Source organism: Capra hircus, chromosome 4, assembly GCF_001704415.2.
Source record: "Capra hircus breed San Clemente chromosome 4, ASM170441v1, whole genome shotgun sequence".
NCBI classification, from domain to species: Eukaryota; Metazoa; Chordata; class Mammalia; order Artiodactyla; family Bovidae; genus Capra; species Capra hircus.
In genome coordinates, this window is record NC_030811.1 from 76,358,440 (window position 1) to 76,379,939 (window position 21,500).

The 21,500-nt window shown below is 40.0% G+C and overlaps 1 protein-coding gene across 1 annotated transcript in view; it reads left to right on the plus strand.

The window, feature by feature from the left end:
* CCDC146 (coiled-coil domain containing 146) overlaps window positions 1-21,500 on the plus strand; it is a 141,608-nt gene that overhangs the window by 114,463 nt on the left and 5,645 nt on the right. The window contains exons 10-17 of the mRNA XM_005679099.3: window positions 7,663-7,758; window positions 8,657-8,827; window positions 13,657-13,745; window positions 13,836-14,000; window positions 15,243-15,467; window positions 17,037-17,265; window positions 20,581-20,709; window positions 21,250-21,387. Of these exons, the coding sequence (XP_005679156.1) occupies window positions 7,663-7,758; window positions 8,657-8,827; window positions 13,657-13,745; window positions 13,836-14,000; window positions 15,243-15,467; window positions 17,037-17,265; window positions 20,581-20,709; window positions 21,250-21,387 (1,242 nt within the window). The remainder of the gene's footprint in view (window positions 1-7,662; window positions 7,759-8,656; window positions 8,828-13,656; window positions 13,746-13,835; window positions 14,001-15,242; window positions 15,468-17,036; window positions 17,266-20,580; window positions 20,710-21,249; window positions 21,388-21,500) is intronic.

A 21,500-nucleotide genomic window follows, 5' to 3' on the forward strand; every position in this document is an offset into this window, starting at 1 on the left:
TTGTGCCTGAAACGGGGAAAGATATTCCCACACAAAATGATAACCCAGTACAGGCTGTGTGGATTCCCTATCTCTCCATAAGGAAGAGTTCCAGGGCCAAAGCCCGTTCTTTTGTAGCTAAGTGGGGGTGGAAAGGCTGCAGGCAGGAGACTGCTTTTTCCAACAAGCACTTTTCCTTTATTTGTAGTTTTCTAGAAGATTCATCTCTCTCTGCTCTGACTTAGAAGTGATTCTGCATTTCTCTTAGTGACTCCCTTCCAGTGTTCAAGGCAATTGTGACAACTTAACTATATAGAGGAGAGCATCAGTTTTGAGTCAGGCAGAGTCAGGTTTAAATCCTAGACTCATTGATTGAACAGCTGCTGATGTTTGGCATTTTCAACCTTTGAACTGGGATTATCGCAAGGAATAAAGTGATTACAGATGTGAAAGTATGTGGTTCCAAGAGGACGGTACCAAGAAACAACTGTTGCTTTTCTTCCTGTATATAAACTTTTTCAAAGGCTAAAGAAAATTTTATAATCAGAATAAGACTTTGAATATGGCTATTTCATTCCAAAGGCAAGGCTGGCACGTTCAGGCCCTACTGATAACCCTCAGGAAAGCCTTTCAGTATCTACCCTGCATCATCTGAATGACTGCCACTGCCACCAGCTAGTCTCCCTTTGTTCTATTTTTTCCAGGTTCAATCTACTCTCCATTTTGCTACTAATATTCTTAAATGAAAAAAATAAAACTGAAAAAAATCTTAAATGATACTTTAATGTGTCACCTGCTCAAGACATTCAGTGTTCTTTGTTTTACGTAATCATGGGATGAAAGAACAGGGGAATTGTAAAGATCACATGGTCCAAGGAAGGCAAGTGCCAATTCTCTTCCGCTGGTGGTACCCCCTGTAGTGAACATTTTGCAAAGGATTCTGAGACCCAGCACTGGCTTATCAGCTCTGTAGTTGATTAGTGATGTCTGCCTCAGGAATAGAAAGGTAGATGACAGCACATACACCATTTATTTCCTATTCGTAATTAAGTCCTCTTCCTTTAGCTAATTCTTGTGATCCATCTTCATCATTTAAGTAATATGTGAATGATGCTACTCCTTTATTTTTCAGTTTTAGACCTGATTATTTTTACTTCTCACTATAAATGATGAAGAATAAGCTTATTTTATACCCTGTCCATTGAACATACCTATTTCTTGTCCCTCCGTATACTAAATAGCTTTATGCTATAATTTTAACAATTTTGAAGTTTCATATTTGCATTATTATGAATAAATGTTATCCACACCTGAGTCACATTAGATAATTACTTACAAAATTGTATTCCCCAATATTTATATACATTATGTTTTTATTTGTAGTTTTCTGTGTACTTATCATTAGTTCAACCCCAAACTGACCTGTTAGTGAATAAATTTCCTCTCAGCATGTTAAAACACATTTGGTAGTCTATTCATTTAATCTTCTTATAGAAATCACTTCTGAGACTTTTCAGTAATCTCTGAACAGTAGGAACACATCTATGGTTGAATGAGTTGAGTTTACTACTCATTGCAGCAAGGGAAAATACACACCAGGCGGAACAGTAGGGTATCCCAGTGTAGCCTATTAGAAAGGATACATAGGTTTGGGGCTGGTGTTATGTGTTTTGGCGGACGGTGTAAGAAAACAGGACTTTGCTTTAGATTTGAATATTGTCAGAAAGTGAGGGTAATCCTATGATTATCTTAATAAATTTTATGGCAGAAAGAGAAAAGACTAGATTGAGGCTAGAGCTATAATAGGCAAGGAAGACCAGGAGCTGGGAATACATGATATTTTGTGGCTTAGACAATGTTCTTATTTGTATCTGTGACCAAAGACAAAGTGGTCTTGTTTTTGTCTATGATCATAGAATGGTCTTGTCTGATGGTGATTTTCTGTTAAATTGTGTTCAACAGAACACCAAGGCCCAGCTGTGAGTGCCAGGTCAACTGCCAGATATCAGAAGCTGCTTTTCTCTTCTCAGCTTTCCGATCTGTTGCAAATTGGGTCTCACTTCTCTACATGTACACTCCCCAGCTTAGGAGCCTTACTGCACCATCTTGGTGACTCCCTTTATCTCTCTCCTGTGTTGGATCCCGTAGTCCATGAGTCTCTTCTATTTCTCTTTTGACTTACTCTCTTTTTGTGGGAAGGGGATACTGTCCTCCTTTACCTGAGAAAAGGTGAATGGAAAGTAATCTTTTAAGACTGGTGTGTCAGAAACTGCATTGTCAGAACACCTTGCATATCAGGAAATATTTTATCCTCACTTTAGCTTAACAGATAATTAAAAATTTAACTGGATATGACATTTTAATTGGAAATTATTTTTCCTCATAATGAAGGCATAGATCAATTGTCTTTTATTGCACTACTAAGACCCCAGGAGAAGGAAATGGCAACCCACTCCAGTACTTTTGCCTGGAGAATCCCATGGACAGAGGAGCCTGGTGGGCTATAGTCCACGGGGTCGCAAAGAGTCGGACACGCCTGAGTGACTTCACTCACTCACTCACTCTCTAAGACACTTGGTGCCATTCTCATGCTTGATTCTTTGCTTGAAACCAGTGTTTCTTTTTTTTCCATGCTGGAGACTTGTAGGATTTTTTATTGCCTCCCGAAATTTAAAATTTCATGATGACGTTCCCACTGTGAGGCTTCTATTTTTAGCCATCATACTGGACACACAGTGGGTTCTTTGCATAAAGAGACTTAACGTTTTTCATCTCTGAAACACCATCTTAAATAATTTCTCCAAGTTTGTCCACTTTTATTTTACTATTCTCTTTCTGGGACTTCTAGTATCCAGATGTTAGACCTTCTCAAAGAATCCTTTTAATTTTCTTGTCTTTTTTTTTTTTTCTCATATTTTCCATTGTTTGTTTTTCTGACTTGCTACAAGGGAATTTTCTCCACTTTTTCTTCCATTCTGTTATATTTTAAATTTCCATGAGCTATTTTTCTCCTAATGCTTATTTTTTATTGTACCTTATGCATACTTCATATCATTTTTTAATCTCACCAAAGATATTAATAATAGCTTATTTTTTCTCTGCAAATTACATTTTTCTGTTTTTTGTGTTCTTGTTTATTTTTTCTCTTTCTTACTAGAAATTTTTCTCATCTATCTGGTAATCCTTAGCTATCAAGTTATATTTAAGAGTGAGAGTACTATAAAGCTAACTGCATGCTGTTTCTGATGATGAGGTTTGCCACTATAGACTTATCTCACTTGACACAAATATATAAGGGATTTCTGCTGACCAAAGAAGAAATTGTGGTAGAATGCTCACAAGTTGTTCGTATTTCAGTAAAGAAATACTATTTATATTGGACTAATTCTAGCTATTAAGTCCATAAAATAACACTCATATAGCGTAGAACAGAAATGAAAATAAAAGTCCTTTTCCTTCACTGATTTCAAGAAAAGTGTATGCTTTTGTTCTAGTTCAGTTTCAGGGAAAGATTAACTTCCTCTTTGAACTTATGACTTACAATTAGCCCAGCCATGGTCCTACGCTGACTGGCAGTACTTGAAAATAGGAGTGGGTCAGGCCAGTCACTCCCAGCCTGAACATTTCAGACTTGCAAGCATTCCAAAAACAAAAAAGATAAAGGAAAGCATGAAGGGCTCAGGCTATTCTTCAAAATTTGTTTCTCCCTAGGGACAACTGTTTGATTCTCTTAGGCCTTTGACTGTAGAGACTCTCCCAGAATTCCACAGACCTCATGAAAATTTGAAATATTTTAGAAAAACAACAGAGCCTTCAAGAAACTGAAGTTCACTAATACAAAGTAATTGGGATGTTTACAACGGAATATGCCTAATTTCTTAATTTTATGAAAGTAAATGTTTGTTCATGTATTTAAAAGGTCAGGAAAAACAGACACCAAACTATTAATGCTGCCTCCTGATGAGTAGCATCTGAATGTGGGAGTGGGGAGTGAAGATGTTTAATTTCTTACTTTACCTACATTTTTTATTTTTTGTTACAATAAACACACAGTTTTAAAAAATACATCAAATGCTACTCTACAAAAATCAAATAAATCACTAAAATGAATAAGCTTATAAAACATACTATATATACAGTTTGGGGACTCAAAAATAATGGTCAATTACTTTACCTCGGTATTAGAACTTAATATTAGAACTTTGATACTTGATCAGTTTTTCTCTTCTTCCATTAGTGGGAACTTCAGCGTAACTCCAGCCTATTCCCCAGATTACCTTAGGAAGATTTCCTTTGGAAGAGATGTATCAATCAGGTTTTTAATTTGGCTTCAAGAAGTAACAGACACTCAATTACAGTGGCTTAAGTAAATAGGGGTTGCTTCATTCAAATAATAAAAAAAATCCAAAGATAGGCACACGCCAAGCAGTTTCACATAATGCAAAGTCCAGAGCCTCTCAGCTTTCTCATTACAAAAATGGTCATTAAGCCTCTGGGCATAAGATCATACAGAAGTGAGGAAGGGCAGAGAGCAAAATGCATATGGCAGCTGACTTGGCTGACACCGTCTTTCTAAAACAGTCACTTTTCCAGGAGCACCTCCAGATTTCCACTTACATTCTATTGGCCCACCTGGCTCTTATCATCACCCCAAACTCTGAAGGGGTTTGAAGATTTTTGGATACACTGCAGCTCTGAACAAAATTGGGGTTCAGTTAGTAAGGTCAAAGTGGAGGATAGATATTGGCTAGGCAGCCAGGAAGCTCTGCTACCAATGGCTCACCTTGTTACCTCTTTCACAAACAAAGCACACGTAATTCCCTCCTGAAACTAGAGGGCTGGGTTTGTGGAGAATTGAGAAAATGTCAAAAAGCAGTTATGCAGAATTCAGAAAATGAGTATCATTCACTGTAGTATTGTTTGTAATTTAAAACACTGGAAAAAACTTAAAATGCCTGAGACCTGAATCCAGGAAAATTTGTCAGGAGCCTTTAGTTGACAGAGGAGTTGATGAGTTTGCTCTCATCATATCTTCTATAGAAACTGTATAAGCTTCTCTAGTCCCTGTCAGTGTACATGTACAGATTTGCCTACACTTGGGAGCAACATTTGGAGCAGCCTGCTCCTGGGCATCAGTGGCAGAGAAATAGTCAGGGACCAAGATACTTGCTGGACTCCAATCTGTCCAGGAAGAATTAACTCTACTTTCCAGAAGGAAAAATCAAAGTCTTCCTCACTGGCTTCTCAACTCTTCCTTGAAACCTTCCTTGATTATTCAAGTCTATGTGGAGCTCTCCATTTTCTGACCTGCTGTAGGAATTATCTGCTCATCCAAATCACAAAGTCTATATATTGTTACATGGATTTCACAATACCATGTCCCATTTTCCTAAGTCCAGTACATGCTTCTCAGCAGCTAGCTCTCTGCAGTAGGAGAGGCCATGGAAAGCAGGAGGTCATTGGGCCTCTGTGGACAAAAAAATTGCTACTGAAGATGCACAGGTTCGTGGGTGTGAAGCACCCAAAGATGCGTTTCAACTACTTTAAAAGATCAGTGTGAACTTCAGAAGGATCCTGTTTAGTGACCTGTAAATCACTAAAGGAGTACGATCTTCTCTTGTTGGGACACATTTTAGCCAATATTCAACTCTGGTGCCTAGAAGTATGTGCTGTCACAGTAGGAAATAAACCACATCAGATTGGAGTCATGAGCTTTTGGTGTGAAGATCCAACTCTAAATCTTCTCTGAGTCAAGTATGCAGTCAGCACCCCAGTGTAACCCTTTTTGTATCCTTGGATGGTACTCCTTCCCCATCAGCTGCCACGTGTCCTCTTTTTCTCTGCTCTTCTTCTCCATCATAAAGAATCCGATAAGTTCATTGCTAATAAGGGAACAATATCTTATAATAAGATGTTCTCTCTTCAAAGTACTTTGACAGAGGACAAAAGCACAAGCTAATACAATAGAAATGTAATGATGGAATCTCAAGTATCAACAAAAAAGTTAAGAGAGTTTTCTTTTGTATAACAACTTTCCAAGTACTCAAACTACTACAGAGTAGACAACTATTCTGTTCTTAATAATTCCTATTTTTCTTTATAGTATTTCATAAATGAATTCAGGTAAGTATTGATATAAAAAATATCATTTGAGACAGGTTTCCAAAGTTCTGAGTCATTAAAGAGGTAGTAAAATACAGTGTTAAGACCATGGGCTCTGAGTCTAACTGCCTGGGTTTACACATATACCACCATGCAAGGTGCTTAAATGTCTTTGTTCCTCATTCTCATCTGTACAGTTGGAGATAATATTACCTACCTAATGGGGTTATTATGAGAATTAAATAAGACTATACACATAAGCCGGAGTAGGGAATGGCACCCCACTCCAGTACTCTTGCCTGGAAAATCCCATGGATGGAGGAGCCTAGTAGGTGGCAGTCCATGGGGTCATGAAGAGTTGGATGACTGAGCGACTTCACTTTCACTTTTCACTTTCATGCACTGGAGAAGGAAATGGTAACCCACTCCGTTGTTCTTACCTGGAGAATCCCAGGGACGGCAGAGCCTGGTGGGCTGCCATCTATGGGGCTGCACAGAGTTGGACATGACTGAAGTGACTTAGCAGCAGCAGCAGCAGCAGCATGCATATAAACACTTAGAACTTTGCTTAACACATACTCATGCTCTATAAATGTTAGCAACTGTTAGTTCAGTTCAGTTCAGTCACTCAGTTGTGTCCGACTCCTTGCGACCCCATGAATCGCAGCATGCCAGGCCTCCCTGTTCATCACCAACTCCCGGAGTTCACTCAGACTCACGTCCATCGAGTCAGTGATGCCATCCAGCCATCTCATCCTCTGTTGTCCCCTTCTCCTCCTGCCCCCAATCCCTCCCAGCATCAGAGTCTTTTCCAATGAGTCAACTCTTCACATGAGGTGGCCAAAGTACTGGAGTTTCAGCTTCAGCATCATTCCTTCCAAAGAAATCCCAGGGCTGATCTCCTTCAGAATGGACTGGTTGGATCTCCTTGCAGTCCAAGGGACTCTCAAGAGTCTTCTCCAACACCACAGTTCAAAAGCATCAATTCTTCGGCACTTAGCTTTCTTCACAGTCCAACTCTCACATCCATATATGACTACTGGAAAAACCACAGCCTTGACTAGACGGACCTTTGTTGGCAAAGTAATGTCTCTGCTTTTGAATATGCTATCTAGGTTGGTCATAACTTTTCTTCCAAGGAGTAAGCGTCTTTTAATTTCATGGCTGCAGTCACCATCTGCAGTGATTTTGGAGCCCCAAAAAATAAAGTGTGCCACTGTTTCCCCATCTATTTCCCATGAAGTGATGGGACCGGATGCCATGATCTTCGTTTTCTGAATGTTGAGCTTTAAGCCAACTTTTTCACTCTCCACTTTCACTTTCATCAAGAGTAGTAAGGTTTTTATTTCCAAATGAATAAGAAGTAGAATATTTGCAGCTGGTGAATTACAAATCTCTTGCAAATCGTCATATTTCAATTTACCATGACTTTACAAAGAATAGTCAGCATAATAAGCAGTTTCCTGTAAGAGTGAGAATCGTAATTTGCCCACAATTTTCAAAAGGTTCATGATGGGGTTGACTACAGGACACTGAAACTTTCTTTCTTGTATAATACCTGTTTTAAATTCTGATTTCCAGATTGAAGCTATTCCTAAAGATGATTCTACATTATCTGAGAGAAGGCGAGAACTCCATAAGGAAGTTGAAGTAGCTAAGAGGAATTTAACCCAGCAGGTTAATATCAAGTTTCACTTAAGTTTCTAAGAATGACTAATGCAAAGTTGTGTTTTTAACTGTGTTCCATGAAACCTCATTAGTAGAAGAGTCAAAGAGAGTATGATCCTACCTAATATGAGTCTGTTTCTTTATCTCAAAGTCCACTCAAACCCACATTAAAATTTTGGAGGAGGAAAAAAAATATGTTTGAGCTGGCAAAAAAATTATACAAATTCATGAGAGTTTAAAGTAAAAAGTCTACTGATTCAAAATAAATAATGCATTATTTCACTAATATCCAATTTCAAATTTTGTTTATCCAAAACCACTGTCAAAGTAAAACATGCTTTTATTTCTCTTCAAAACCTTACTTGAAAATATATTCTGAATAAGAAAACGTTCTATGCTATCATGTTTGCACATTCTTTTTATAAGATAAATACTTGGTGCTAAGGCAGCAGAGTTACTTTTTGTGTTTTAATAAAATAAACTCTACATAGAAGATTTTTAAAGTTGTCTGAGATACTGGCCTTAGTTCACTTCAGTCACTCAGTCATGTCTGACTCTTTGCAACCCCATGAACTGCAGCACACCAGGCCTCCCTGTCCATCACCAACTCCTGGAGTCCACCCAAACCCATGTCCATTGAGTTGGTAATGCCATCCAGCCATCTATCCTCTGTTGTCCCCTTTTCCTCCTGCCCTCAATCTTTCCCAGCATCAGGGTCTTTTCAAATGAGTCAGTTCTTCCCATCAGGTGGCCAAAGTATCAGAGTTTCAGCTTCAACATTGGTCCTTCCAATGATCTCTCAGGACAGATCTCCTTTAGGATGGACTGGTTGGATCTCCTTGCAGTCCAAGGGCCTTAGTGTGTTCCTTCAAATAAATACTTTATAACATTTGTGTTTTTCCAAAAGAAAATCCTATCAGAAGCTGAGTCTAAGTTAGTAGAACAGCAACTTGCTGAGGAAAACAAGCTTTTAAAGGAGCAAGAGAACATTCAAGAACTGCTTTTCAACCTTGTCCGTATGACTCAAATCAAAATTGATGAGAAGGAGCAAAAATCCAAGGATTTCCTGAAAGCTCAGGTAACTGCATTTTTGTAACCATTCATTAATTACCACAACAGTCCAGGGTAGCCTCATGTTAATACAATGTTCATTAGAAAACTATGACTAAGTCCCCTTCAAGTTCAGTGACTACACAGCTTCCCTAAACAAAACTCAACCATGCAATGAAAAACAGTCCCAGGATTCAGCTGGCAACAGTCAACAATCTAGAGAGAAAAAGAATTAGATCAATGACAATGAGCAGAGGATTTGAACAGATGACAATTTCAGTAAGAATAAGGTGGGTACCTCCAGGGGAAATGGCTGACAGGCCCAAAGGCACAGGTGTCTGTGATTCACCACCATCCCACAGTCCATCATGATTTACCCAGAACAACTCAGGAGCCGCAGCATCAGAACACTCTCCTTCCCAAGTTCATCGAATCAGCATCATTTAAACCAATGTGAGGACAGTTACCTTTAGTAACTGTTTCACCCTATGCCTTTCCTGGGCTCCTGACCAAGTGCCAGAGCTGACCCAGTGCAACATCCCCAAAAAAAATTGACCATGAAACAATAGCAAAACAATCTTTCTATGATAGCTAAAATCGTAACATTACAATCATTTATTCCACATAAGGATTGTGACCAGAGACCCTCTTTTAAAAATTATTATGGAGTTTCCCTGGTGGTCTAGTGGTAAAGAATCCACCTGCCAGAGACATGGGTTCCATCCCTGGTGCAGGAAGATGCCACATGCCCCAGAGCAATTAACCCCAAGTGCTGCAACCACTGAGGACTACACACTTAGAGCCGGTGTTCCACAAGAGAAGCCACTGCAATAAGAAGCCTGAGCACCACAAGGAAGAGAAGCTCCCACTCGCTGCAACTAGAGAAAGCCCACACACAGCAATGAAGACCCACCACCCCAAACACTAAAATAAGTATATAACTCTTCTTAAAAATGATACGACATGTTACTAAAGTAGAATACCTAAATTTACCATGTGACCCAGATGCTGGCTGTCTGTGAGTGCAGCTTTGTTTAATTCTGAGCAAGCATTCACACAGGGTCAGTTCAGTTCAGTTCAGTCACTCAGTCATGTCCGACTCCTTGCGACCCCATGAATCGCAGCACGCCAGGCCTCCCTGTTCATCACCATCTCCCGGAGTTCACTCAGACTCATGTCCATCGAGTCCGTGATGCCATCCAGCCATCTCATCCTCGGTTGTCCCCTTCTCCTCCTGCCCCCAATCCCCCCCAGCATCAGAGTCTTTTCCAATGAGTCAACTCTTCACATGAGGTGGCCAAAGTACTGGAGTTTCAGCTTCAGCATCATTGCTTCCAAAGAAATCCCAGGGCTGATCTCCTTCAGAATGGACTGACTGGATCTCCTTGCAGTCCAAGGGACTCTCAAGAGTCTTCTCCAACACCACACTTCAAAAGCATCAGTTCTTTGGCGCTCAGCCTTCTTCACAGTCCAACTCTCATATCCATACATGACCACAGGAAAAACCATAGCCTTGACTAGGCGGACCTTAGTCGGCAAAGTAATGTCTCTGCTTTTGAATATGCTATCTAGGTTAGTCATAACTTTTCTTCCAAGGAGTAAGTGTCTTTTAATTTCATGGCTGCAATCACCATCTGCAGTGATTTTGAAACCCCAAAGAAATAAAGTCTGACACTGTTTCCACTGTTTCCCCATCTATTTCCCATGAAGTGATGGGACCAGATGCCATGATCTTCATTTTCTGAATGTTGAGCTTTAGGCCAACATTTTCACTCTCCTCTTTCACTTTCATCAAGAGGCTTTTTAGCTCCTCTTCACTTTCTGCCATAAGGGTGCTGTCATCTGCATATCTGAGGTTATTGATATTTCTCCGGGCAATCTTGATTCCAGCTTGTGCTTCTTCCAGTCCAGAGTTTCTCATGATGTACTCTGCATATAAGTTAAATAAGCAGAGTGACAATATATAGCCTTGATGTACTCCTTTTCCTATTTGGAACCAGTCTGTTGTTCCATGTCCAGTTCTAACTGTTGCTTCCTGACCTGCATACGGATTTCTCAAGAGGCAGGTCAGGTGGTCTGGTATTCCCATCTCTTCCAGAATTTTCCACAGTTTATTGTGACCCACACAGTCAAAGGCTCTGGCATAGTCAATAAAGCAGAAATAGATGTTTTTCTGGAACTCTCTTGCTTTTTCCATGATCCAGCAGATATTGGCAATTTGATCTCTGGCTCCTCTGCCTTTTCTAAAACCAGCTTGAACATCAGGGAGTTCATGGTTCACGCATTGCTGAAGCCTGGCTTGGAGAATTTTGAGCATTACTTTACTAGCACGTGAGATGAGTGCAATTGTGCAGTAGTTTGAGCATTCTTTGGCATTGCCTTTCTTTGGGATTGGAATGAAAACTGACCTTTTCCAGTCCTGTGGCCACTGCTGAGTTTTCCATATTTGCTGGCATATTGAGTGCAGCACTTTCACAGCATCATCTTTCAGGGTTTGAAACAGCTCAACTGGAATTCCATCACCTCCACTAGCTTTGTTCCTAGTGATGCTTTCTAAGGCCCACTTGACTTCACTTTCCAAGATGTCTGGCTCTAGATTCGTGATCACATCATCATGATTATCTGGGTCGTGAAGATCTTTTTTGTACAGTTCTTCTGTGTATTCTTGTCACTTCTTAATATCTTCTGCTTCTGTTAGGTCCATACCATTTCTGTCCTTTATCGAGCCCACACAGGGTAGCGTTTCTTATTTTTCGGGAAGAATGCACAACAAAGCATTAGTGAGCCATGAGGATAAATACAGATGAGAGAAAACTAAGGTAAAGATCTGCATCACACAACACAGGGCCAGCTGTTCAAACTGCCCTTTAAATGTTTATTGCCACATCCCCCACCACCCCAGAATATTTGAGAGAGAGAAACTAAAGGTTTAGCATGGTCGGGGCATGGGAAGATGGGGAAAGTGTGTCAAATAGTGAGACCCGAGAGGAGAGGTCAGGTAGTGAAGGTCACTTAATCCCTGTTGAACAGTTTGGATCCTTGTCCCAGAAGCTCAGGCAAAGCCCAGTAGAGTTCAGGGGGTTTCAGTAAAGAAAGGAAAGACAGTGGACAGGGAGGATTGGGGAAAAGAAGGCAGCCTGAAGGAACAGTGTGGCAGAGGGGAGGAAGAGGAGGAACCAAACAAGGAGCAGGATACTTGTTACAAGGAACGTGGATGTTTCATGAACTAGACAATTTTTAAATTAACCTCAAAACCTGATACATGTGTTATCCATGTGTGACTAATCTGTGTCTGTCAAATCTCATGACTAAATTGGCTAATTTAGCTCTCTAATTTCTCTCAAAGGAGATCAATTCTTTCTCTTGAAATATGGAAATCAATAAAGGAAAATATTGTTTCCCTGAACTATTCTGAGCATTGGGGATTGATTAATCTGTTAAACAGTGGTAATACACTTTCCATAAGGTACACTTTCCATAAGGTATACTTTCCAAAAGGAACAGTCAATCTTATTTATTTTCACCTCTCATCTACATTGCTAAGATAAAAGGTGAAGGGACAAAGAAAGTCAACGTTGCTATCACCTTCAAGTGGGAGTGGATGACTACATTTTACATCTCTTTAATTCTTCATAGACACAGTTACTCAGATGCCTAGTTTCTTTTATGGGAATTGCTCTCACAGTCCTTAAGGCTAGCAGAAACTGGTTTCTACTAGCAAAATTCTGTACTTCTTTGAATATATTTCTCACCCTAGATGAGAGACAAAATAGATTTTAAGATGTAACTAGTTCATTTAGCACTTGGTATATCTTGAGGACTTTGGAAACAATAGCTGCTGTCTTTTAAAATATTTGTGTGGAATCTTGTTTCTTACCTCCTTATGGGGCTGGTCTCAGCATATCACTTCATTCTGTAGGAAAAAACACCCACAGTACAAAATAATGGAAAGGTGCTTTAAAATCATGGTTTCAGGGACTTCTCTGGTGGTCCAGGGGTTAAGAATTCACCTTCCAATGCAGGTGACGCAGGTTTGAGCTCTGGTTCAGGAAGATTGCACATGCGGGGGGCGGGGGGTGGGAGGGAATTAAGCCGCTGCACCAGGGAGCCTGCACCCGAGAGCACTTGAGCCCCAAGTACTAAGCCTGCGCATTCTGGAGCCCCTGCCCGGCAACTAGAGAAAAATCTCCCCGCTGCAACCAAGACCCACGGCAGCCAAAAATAAACAAACAAAAGTAAAATTATGACTTCAGTCTCTCATCAAAAATCATTGAGCCTTCAACTCTCAACAGTTCTATGACAGCCTAGAGGGTTGGGATGGGTAGGAGGTGAGGTGGGAGGGATGCTCAAGAGAGAGGGGACATATGTATACCTATGGCTAATTCATGTTGATGTATGGCAGAAACCAACACAATATTGTAAAGCAATTATCCTCTAAAAAGGGGGGAAAAAAAGATTCCAAACCCCCTCCCTCAACTATCCGTCACAAATTCCTCACTCACCCAACCCAGTCGTGCTTTCGGTAATCATTCTTTGGCTCTTGAAAAGTTCGCTGAACTTTTCCTCAAACCAACGCGGGTAGGCTCCTTTTTTTTCCTCCTCTCTGGATCTTTCTGTCCTTTAATGAACCCTTTGTCCTAGTCAATGCAATTCAGTTCAGCTGGCCAGGTAATTTTCAGCCCTCACCCTCACCTCTTCCCTGTGATCTGCACAACCCAGCTGATGAAGATAGAATGGTCTTTATTGGATACTTATGAGATGGGGTGAGGCTGGGAATATCCACATGCTGTTGGTGGTGGACTTTTTAAAAATTTCACAATTAACTTTTTTTTTTCACAATTAATTTTTATATTTCAGCAAAAATATACCAACATTGTTAGGGAGATCAAAGCAAAGGATCTTGAAATCCGGATACACAGGAAGAAAAAACGTGAAATTCATCGGAGGTAAAAGAATTACTCAAGGACTTATCTAGTTAGTTTAAAGAGGGAAACATATTTATTTCACAAGTTTCAAAAATTCTTGTGTTTGCACAGACTCAGAGAGTTTGCTAAACTGTATGACACTATTCGAAATGAAAGAAACAAATTTATTAACTTACTTCACAAAGCTCACCAGAAAGTCAATGAAATAAAAGAAAGGCATAAAATGTCATTAAATGAACTGGAGATTTTAAGAAACAGTGCAGTTACTCAAGAAAGGTAAGTCTTACAGTAACTACTGTCCTTTCAAAAGTTTCTCTTCTGAGTCACTGAATGATAAAATACCCTAGGGATGATGAAGTGGAAAACAAGTCTTCTACAAAGCTAGAAAAGCCCTTGCTCAGATACCTTGCTTTAGAGCTGACAAGCTAAGCATTTGAATGTGATTCCTTATGCTTCTACTTGGGAGCTGTATATTTTTTAAGTGAGGGGAAAACTAAACCTGTAACTGTTCTCATTTTATTTTCATTTATTCATCTAGAAATAAAAGCACAAATTTGACAATCCGCATTTAAAGTTAGAAGACAAGCAAATGTTAATTAACCAGCATCCCAAGACTGTAGTCCTGAAGCACCTAATGTACTTGTGGGAGGCAGTATAGCAGAGCTGTTAAGAGAGGTGACCTTTCTAGACTCAAATCCCAGTCCTGCCACTTACTAGTTGTGTAACCTTGGGCAAGCAATCCTAGCTCTCTCGGCCCACTTTTTTAAATCCATAGATAGTCCTTTATATAGGACTTTTTGTTATTAAATGAATTAATCCAATGGTTGTTTTTTAAACTTTATTATTTACCATGTGACAAGATCTGGTGGACTCTCCCACCTGTATTTAGTCCCTGATCCATAGAATCTATACAACTTGAACTTTTTCTGGTGGCCACTATTGCCCGGTTTTCTTATCTAAAGATATTACAAATTGGCTCTTGTGTGGGGGGTAGTGGAAGGGAGATGGGCGTAGAGCTGAGAGGGGACTGGTATAAAAAGGCAGAGCTAACATCCTAATCAGGTTCTCATCGTACATGAAAGCAAATGTCATTTACAGAGGCCATGCTTTCATTTGGCATTGTTTCTGATGCCATATTAAGTCAAGCACTACGTTAGGTCCAGTGGACACTGTCAGATATAACCACCTGTACCCTCAAGACAGCAGAGTCCCCTGGTGACAAGTGAGCAGGAAATGAATCACTGTAGTCTCTTGCTTTGATAAAGGGGAGCAGCAGATTCTTGGGGCACAAGGAAAGATGTCCTAATCCAGATTAGAGGAAGTTGGAGACTTGGAAAATTACAGAAATCCCTAAAGAGTATGACATGATGAACATCATCATTGCTATTACTATTGTCATTTCAAGAAACATACTAAGGCAAGAGCTACTTTGATAGTTTATGTTTCTGAAGTCTTCATTGTTTTTAAAGAAACTAAAGGAAGTTATAATCATACCCATTTTCCCATTATTTTTAAAAGAAAGCTACAAAATTCTATGCTGAAGCATGCCAACAACATTACCATCAGAGAAAGCATGCAAAACGATGTGTGCAAAATTGTAGCAAAACTTCAAGAAATGAAAGAGAAGAAAGAAGCCCAGTTAAATAACATCGACAGACTTGCCAACATGATCACAATGATTGAAGAGGAGATGGTACAGCTTCGGAAGAAATATGAAAGAGCTGTTCAGCGTCGAAATGAAAGGTGAAAACCAGGAACCTGATGTGAGAGTAAAGAACCCAGAGACCTGATTTAGAAGTGTTGCCCATTTTTCTATCTAGACTTGACAGTGAACAGTGAGGGACCTTTGACACTTAGATGTCATTAGCCTCTGCAGGGCAGGGAGGGGGGGTGTATGCTTTCCTTGAAAATAAGACACTTTGTCCTCATAAGAGAGACAGGCAAGAGTAGGGTTTGGGAAGCTTTCTCAGGCTACCATTTAGGATACTATCAAATTATTTCAGAATAATTGAAATAAATAAGTCGTCTTTGGATCTTGTATTCACTTTGGGGACAGATTTATTAAATGATTCACCCAGTACATTTTCTCAGCAAGTAAGTATCACCTTCAACAGGTGTTACCCTTGAAGCATTATTTCTCCCAGCTATAATAATATTAATCAATTACTACTTAACAGTTTTCCCCAGTTTCTTGTGCTCTGAGAACTCTGGCATTTGAGACTATAGAACCTTGTAGTAACTATGTCAGGCATTATGTTTTTGTTTTTGTTTTTTTTCATCAAACCCCCTTGTGTGCTGCTCTGTGTAAGGCTGTGCTCTGTGTAAGTGCTGGGCCCTGAAAGTAAAAGAGGTGACAAGGCATCGCACCTGGCTTCTGATGTCAAGAGATCAAAGAAGCTCAGGAGATGACCCAGTGAACAGCAAGTGAGAAAAAAAACAGAGCTAAGAGTAACCAAATATAACCCTGTTCACACATGTCCTCAGGGAGGCGAGAGAAAGAAAGGAAAAGCAATGAAAGATTGCTTTGGGATAATAGATGGGATAACTCTGGGATAATAGATGCAGACAGTATCAGGGGAGAACTTCAGGGTCCTGACAAACACAACTTTTTCAAAGGCCTGGCAGGTGTTCTCTCTGGGAAAAGAAAGTCCTCTCATGTGGCTCCTGGCACAAATCAAAGCATGTAGGCAGTGTGTTCCCAGACCCTGGTCAATTCTGTGAGGCTGGAATTAGAAAATTCTTACTTTGTTTTTTCCCCATAGTCTCCTCAGGAGGGGTCTTTCCCCTGGCATGATTTCAAAAGACAGGATTTTGCTTATGGGGAAACGTGCATCAGAAATATTTAACTGTGAAAGAGCCTAATGGGTCCGGCAAGTTAGAGAGAGCAGAATAGCTGCAAGAAACACATTCCCTGGTCGCCTGCCTGGGTACCTCTGGCCAGATCTTGGCTGGCGAGTCTGGCCCATGAAAAGGGTCTGCAGAAAATCAGACTCTGGGATCACGTTGTTCATGTGTGGGGAGTGACATTCTTTCCTATCCAGGGAAAACCTTTGGGACTTGCAGATATAGTAAGGCCAGCCAACAACACAGTTAGCTCAGAGTCCAGATGCTAAACAACCCTCTCTGTCTCATGCCCAGAAAAATTCAAAATGTAAGAGTTTAACTAGAAAGCCAACAGTGAGTATCTGTTGTCTTCTGGAATTATGCAATGTTGATGTGTTATTTTGCCCCCAAATCCAGAGGGGACCACAATGACTAGTAAAACAGTGGCCTCAAAATCCTCTCAGCCTCTGCCTTTCAATTTGACCGTAGTGGTGTTCAGCTGATAGAGCGGGAAGAGGAAGTGTGCATTTTTTATGAAAAAATAAATATCCAAGAGAAGATGAAGCTAAATGGAGAAATTGAACTTCATGTCCTGGAGGAAAAGATCCGATTCCTGAAACTCAAGATTGCTGAAAAGCAAAGACAGATTCACGTGACCCGGAAATTACTGCCAGTCAAGAGTGCTTTGGATGCTGACTTGGCAGTGCTCCAGATTCAGGTGGGAAATATATTAATGACAAAATTTCTGGGACCATTTGCCTTCTTTTTTTTTCCTCCTTTGTTTGTATGTCATATAAGTTCTTTCTTGTAAATCAAGGCATGCTACTCCTGGTACCTAGAACTCATGAGTTAAATGTCAGGGTACAATCTGTGCTTCAGACATCTGAACTATAGACTGTCTTTCAATCCCTGGTGAATCACTTTCTGCCTTTCTTGGAATTTAGACTCTCACAAATCTCAACTCTAGCTCAGCTTCTTCAGAGCTGGCTCTCGCTGTGTGTGCTTAGTCATGTTAGACTGTAGCTGACCCCATGACAGTAGCCCACCAGGCTCCTCTGTCCACAAGATTTCCCAGGCAAGAATACTGGAGTGGGTTGCCATTTCCTTCTCCAGGGCATCTTCCTGACCCAGGGATTGAACCCCACATCTTCTGCATTGGCAGGTGGATATTTTACCACTTCACCACCCGGGAAGATGACAGGCTTCCACCACCACCCACATAATGATGTTTTTGATGCCTGCTGGAAGATCTTGCAGACCATCTAGCTCTCTTATTTTTGATACTCTTGTTCTCTAGAGCCAAGATTTTTGTTTCTTATACATTGATAATCATAACTCCTTGTTAACACCTGTAATTTCCCTCTAATTTAATAACTTGGCCTTTGACGTGGTTTTTTAAAAGTGGAATAAAGTCATAGCATTTAAACACAAAATAGCCAATAAATAAAACCATTAATTTAAAACTGTTTTCTTCTTATGTAATAATTATACTTTTTTTCTTAGTGAAAATAGAAGAAAAAAAAAAAACTAAAACATTTGAGGCTAAATTTTTCCCATTGATTCAATGTAGCAGGAACACATTTTAACCTATGTTTTCTATAAAGTCCCGTTTGCTTTCAGATTTTTTTATTATAAAACTAAGACAAGTTCCACTTATGAAGTTTTGTAAAACATGTTAAAAAGTTAGAGAAAAAATTACATCCCTAAGATATAATTACTATTAAACTTATGAAAAATTTAGATGAGATCCTTCTGGTCTTTTTCTAGGTATACAGGCAAATGATTTTATTAGTTCATGCTATAGACACAGTTCTGGGTCTTTTTTTTTTAATCATGTCTTGGCAATTTATAGGATTTTATGAAATTGGATGATGTGTGTACTATTTCATGGCATTTGAATGTGTAATATGCTATACAGACAAAAGGATCTTTCATTTTGCACAAATACACTAAGGTTTGGATTCCAGTGTTTCTTTAGCTTTGTGTTCTTCAGTTCACTTCTTCAATAAGTGCAGCCCTGAGTCAGAGCCCCCAGGCCTCCCCCAGGTCTCCCGCAAACTGACTCCTGCTTCCAATCTGTGGTTCATCTGGGGGATCCCCTCCTCAGATCGCAAACATGGGGTCTGGTCCACTTCTGTGTCACACTCCTCTTTCCGCCTGCTCTCACACAAGGCCATTCTGTGAGGTCTGTGTCTGTAAACTGACTTTACTGAAGAACTGGGACACCAGTGTGAGAGGATACGCTAAAGAAATGCAAAGGAGTTCAAATTAAGTATCAGACAAGTAGAGTTCTTAGGACCACCCCACCTCTGGGAACAGTCCCCCAGGTGTATTGGCCCATGCAGCACCCCAGCCTAGCTCCATTTCACAGCCTTGTCTTTCCATCCTTCATCCGCCACCATCTCCCTTCCACAGCCTCACCATTCCGGATTGCCCCCACCCCAGGGGCCATCTTAGTTCTAAGCCAAAGGACAGCTGAATAGAAAGTTTCCCATTAGTCTTCAGACTGCATCTAATTATTTAACTGTACACTGAGCACGAATCACTTTGTGCTTTGAAGGATATGATGTGAAATTTTGAACTTCAGGCAAGCCCCTGCCGTGTAGTGCCAGATCCCTGTCACGTCCTGTTGTTTGTTACAGTGACAGTGTTTTGTGCTCTTTTTTTTTTTTTCTTCCCCCAATCTTCCTCTTTTTTGTATCATTTTCAGAATTCTCTTAAGGTTTGAATTTTTTGGTTTCTTGCAACAGTTCTTAATTGTCCAACAGTCTAATCCAAGGATTATCATGAGTCACATTTTCCTGCAATATTTTACTTACAATGATAGCCTCTTTTTAGGGTTCTCAGAAGTCATGTGAACTATTTTAGGACATAAGAACACCATTTTATATAGAAAAAGGAAACAGGTTTTCTTCAAGCCCATGGGAAAATAAGATCAATCAAGGTACCACTTTGATAAGCAAGTACCATATTTTTTCCTATTTAATTCCCTAATTAACCATGGAGACATTAAATATTATTAATAACAAATACAACAAATGCTTAATTACACATACAAGGATACTTTAACTCCATATTAAGGGCAATTAGGAAGTGTGGAGAGAGGAAAAAAATATTCATGTCACCATTTGAAATTCTTTTTTGTTGGGAGGACGAGAATAAATTTAAAATTTTAAATTCTACCTGTATCACTCTTGGATATGTTGTCAAGTACTCTAAATGTATTATCTCTTTTAATGGATCAATCCCATGAGTTTGGGATTTATTTTCCCATTTGACAGTTGAGGAAACTAAGGTTTAGAGAAGATAAATGATTTGCCTGAGATTATACAGATTTTCAGTAGAAAAGCTTAAAGTGATGACTCTTGGTTTTCACTGTGTTCAACATCTCTACCTATAAAACAGCTAGGTTTAGCTGCCACTCCTACTTGGGAGTTTCTGTATTTCTTCATCTACCTCCAAAGTCTCAGGGTCAACAAATATAGTTGATATATGAAACAACATATTGGGTGTTTACCAAAAAAAATACAGATAGTTCAGGCTATTCCTCACAGACTGTACACTGTTTTCACCTAGTAATAAGAACTCCACTCTTCTCTGGTAGGCCATTAAGCCTACTGCCAGCAAGGGATTTAAACTGGAGGCTCGTGTGTTGAGTGCCCTGTGTGCAATCTACCTTGGCCCCTGTAACAGTATGCGATAAAGAGATCAAGCGTGTATAGTCAGAGCCCTACAGCTACACGGCATCCCATGAATATAACACAAATGGGAAGTAATAAAAGGACTGGTTATGAAGTCTTTTTTTTTTTTGGTGCCCTAGAAATCACCACTTTGCTTTGTATTAATAGAATCAATTAACAGGCATCTTCCTCCTGGTACCATGAGTGAGAAGAAATACTGTCTCACCCCAAGTCCCAGCTGAAGGGTTGTTAAGAATTCCCTTCCAACTTTGCCTGGAGGGACCCTAAAGACCCTGGGCTATGTGACTTTAAGATTTACTGAGCAAAGTTAATGTTTCTTTCTTGTTTAACAGTTTTCACAGTGTACAGACAAAATAAAAGACCTGGAGAAAAAGTTTATAAACCCCGAGGGTGAGAACAGAACACGCTTACTTCCAGGGAAAGATATGACTGAGGAAGAGATGATCAAAAAAATGGATGCGGTAAATGTCTTTTCTTAAAATAGCATCTGTTGTCCCCTTGTTGATCAGCATCACAGATATCTGTGGTACTGTTTCATGTTATGCAGATTAATCCCTCATGATTCTAGTCACTAATACAGTCCTTTCATTGTAATTTAGTAACAAAATCTAAGCTTGACTTTAGATGTTGCCAAAAGAAGCAAAATGTGAGTGCTTTCAAGACACCCATCTCTGTCTCACAGCCCATGGGAGCAATTTTGGCATCTTAAATGAATTAGTCTTCCTGATGGGAGCATATCAGAGGAATGACAATATGGGAGCTAGATGGAGCCGAGAGGTCCACTGTTCGCCATGGGGAGAAAGAACTCCGTAGTGCATGTGAGGGGAGGGGATGGAGGAGGTTGGAGAGGGTAAGTCTGGACTTTGTCCAGTTCTAAAGACCTTCTGGAGTTATGAAGGCAAGGGGTTTTCATTGGGGAAAAGGGGGAATAGTACTCTAATTAGGAAAGATTTTGACTTGCATGACTTTTTTTCTCCCTTTGAAATTCTTTTTAACTGTAGCTGGAACTACAGCTGGCTAAGAAGGAGGAGAAGTTGCTGGAGAAGGATTTCATCTATGAACAGATCTCCCGGCTCACAGACAGGCTCTACAGCAAGACGCAGGCCTGCAAGCAGGACACACTACTCTTAGCCAAGAAGGTCTGCCCAAGTCCCTGCCCTCTCTCTTCTGCCCTTCCTCCTCTATCGCCCTCCACTTTCTATAGATGGCTTCATTTACTGAGAAAAGCCCTGGAGAGGTTAGGCTGTATAAC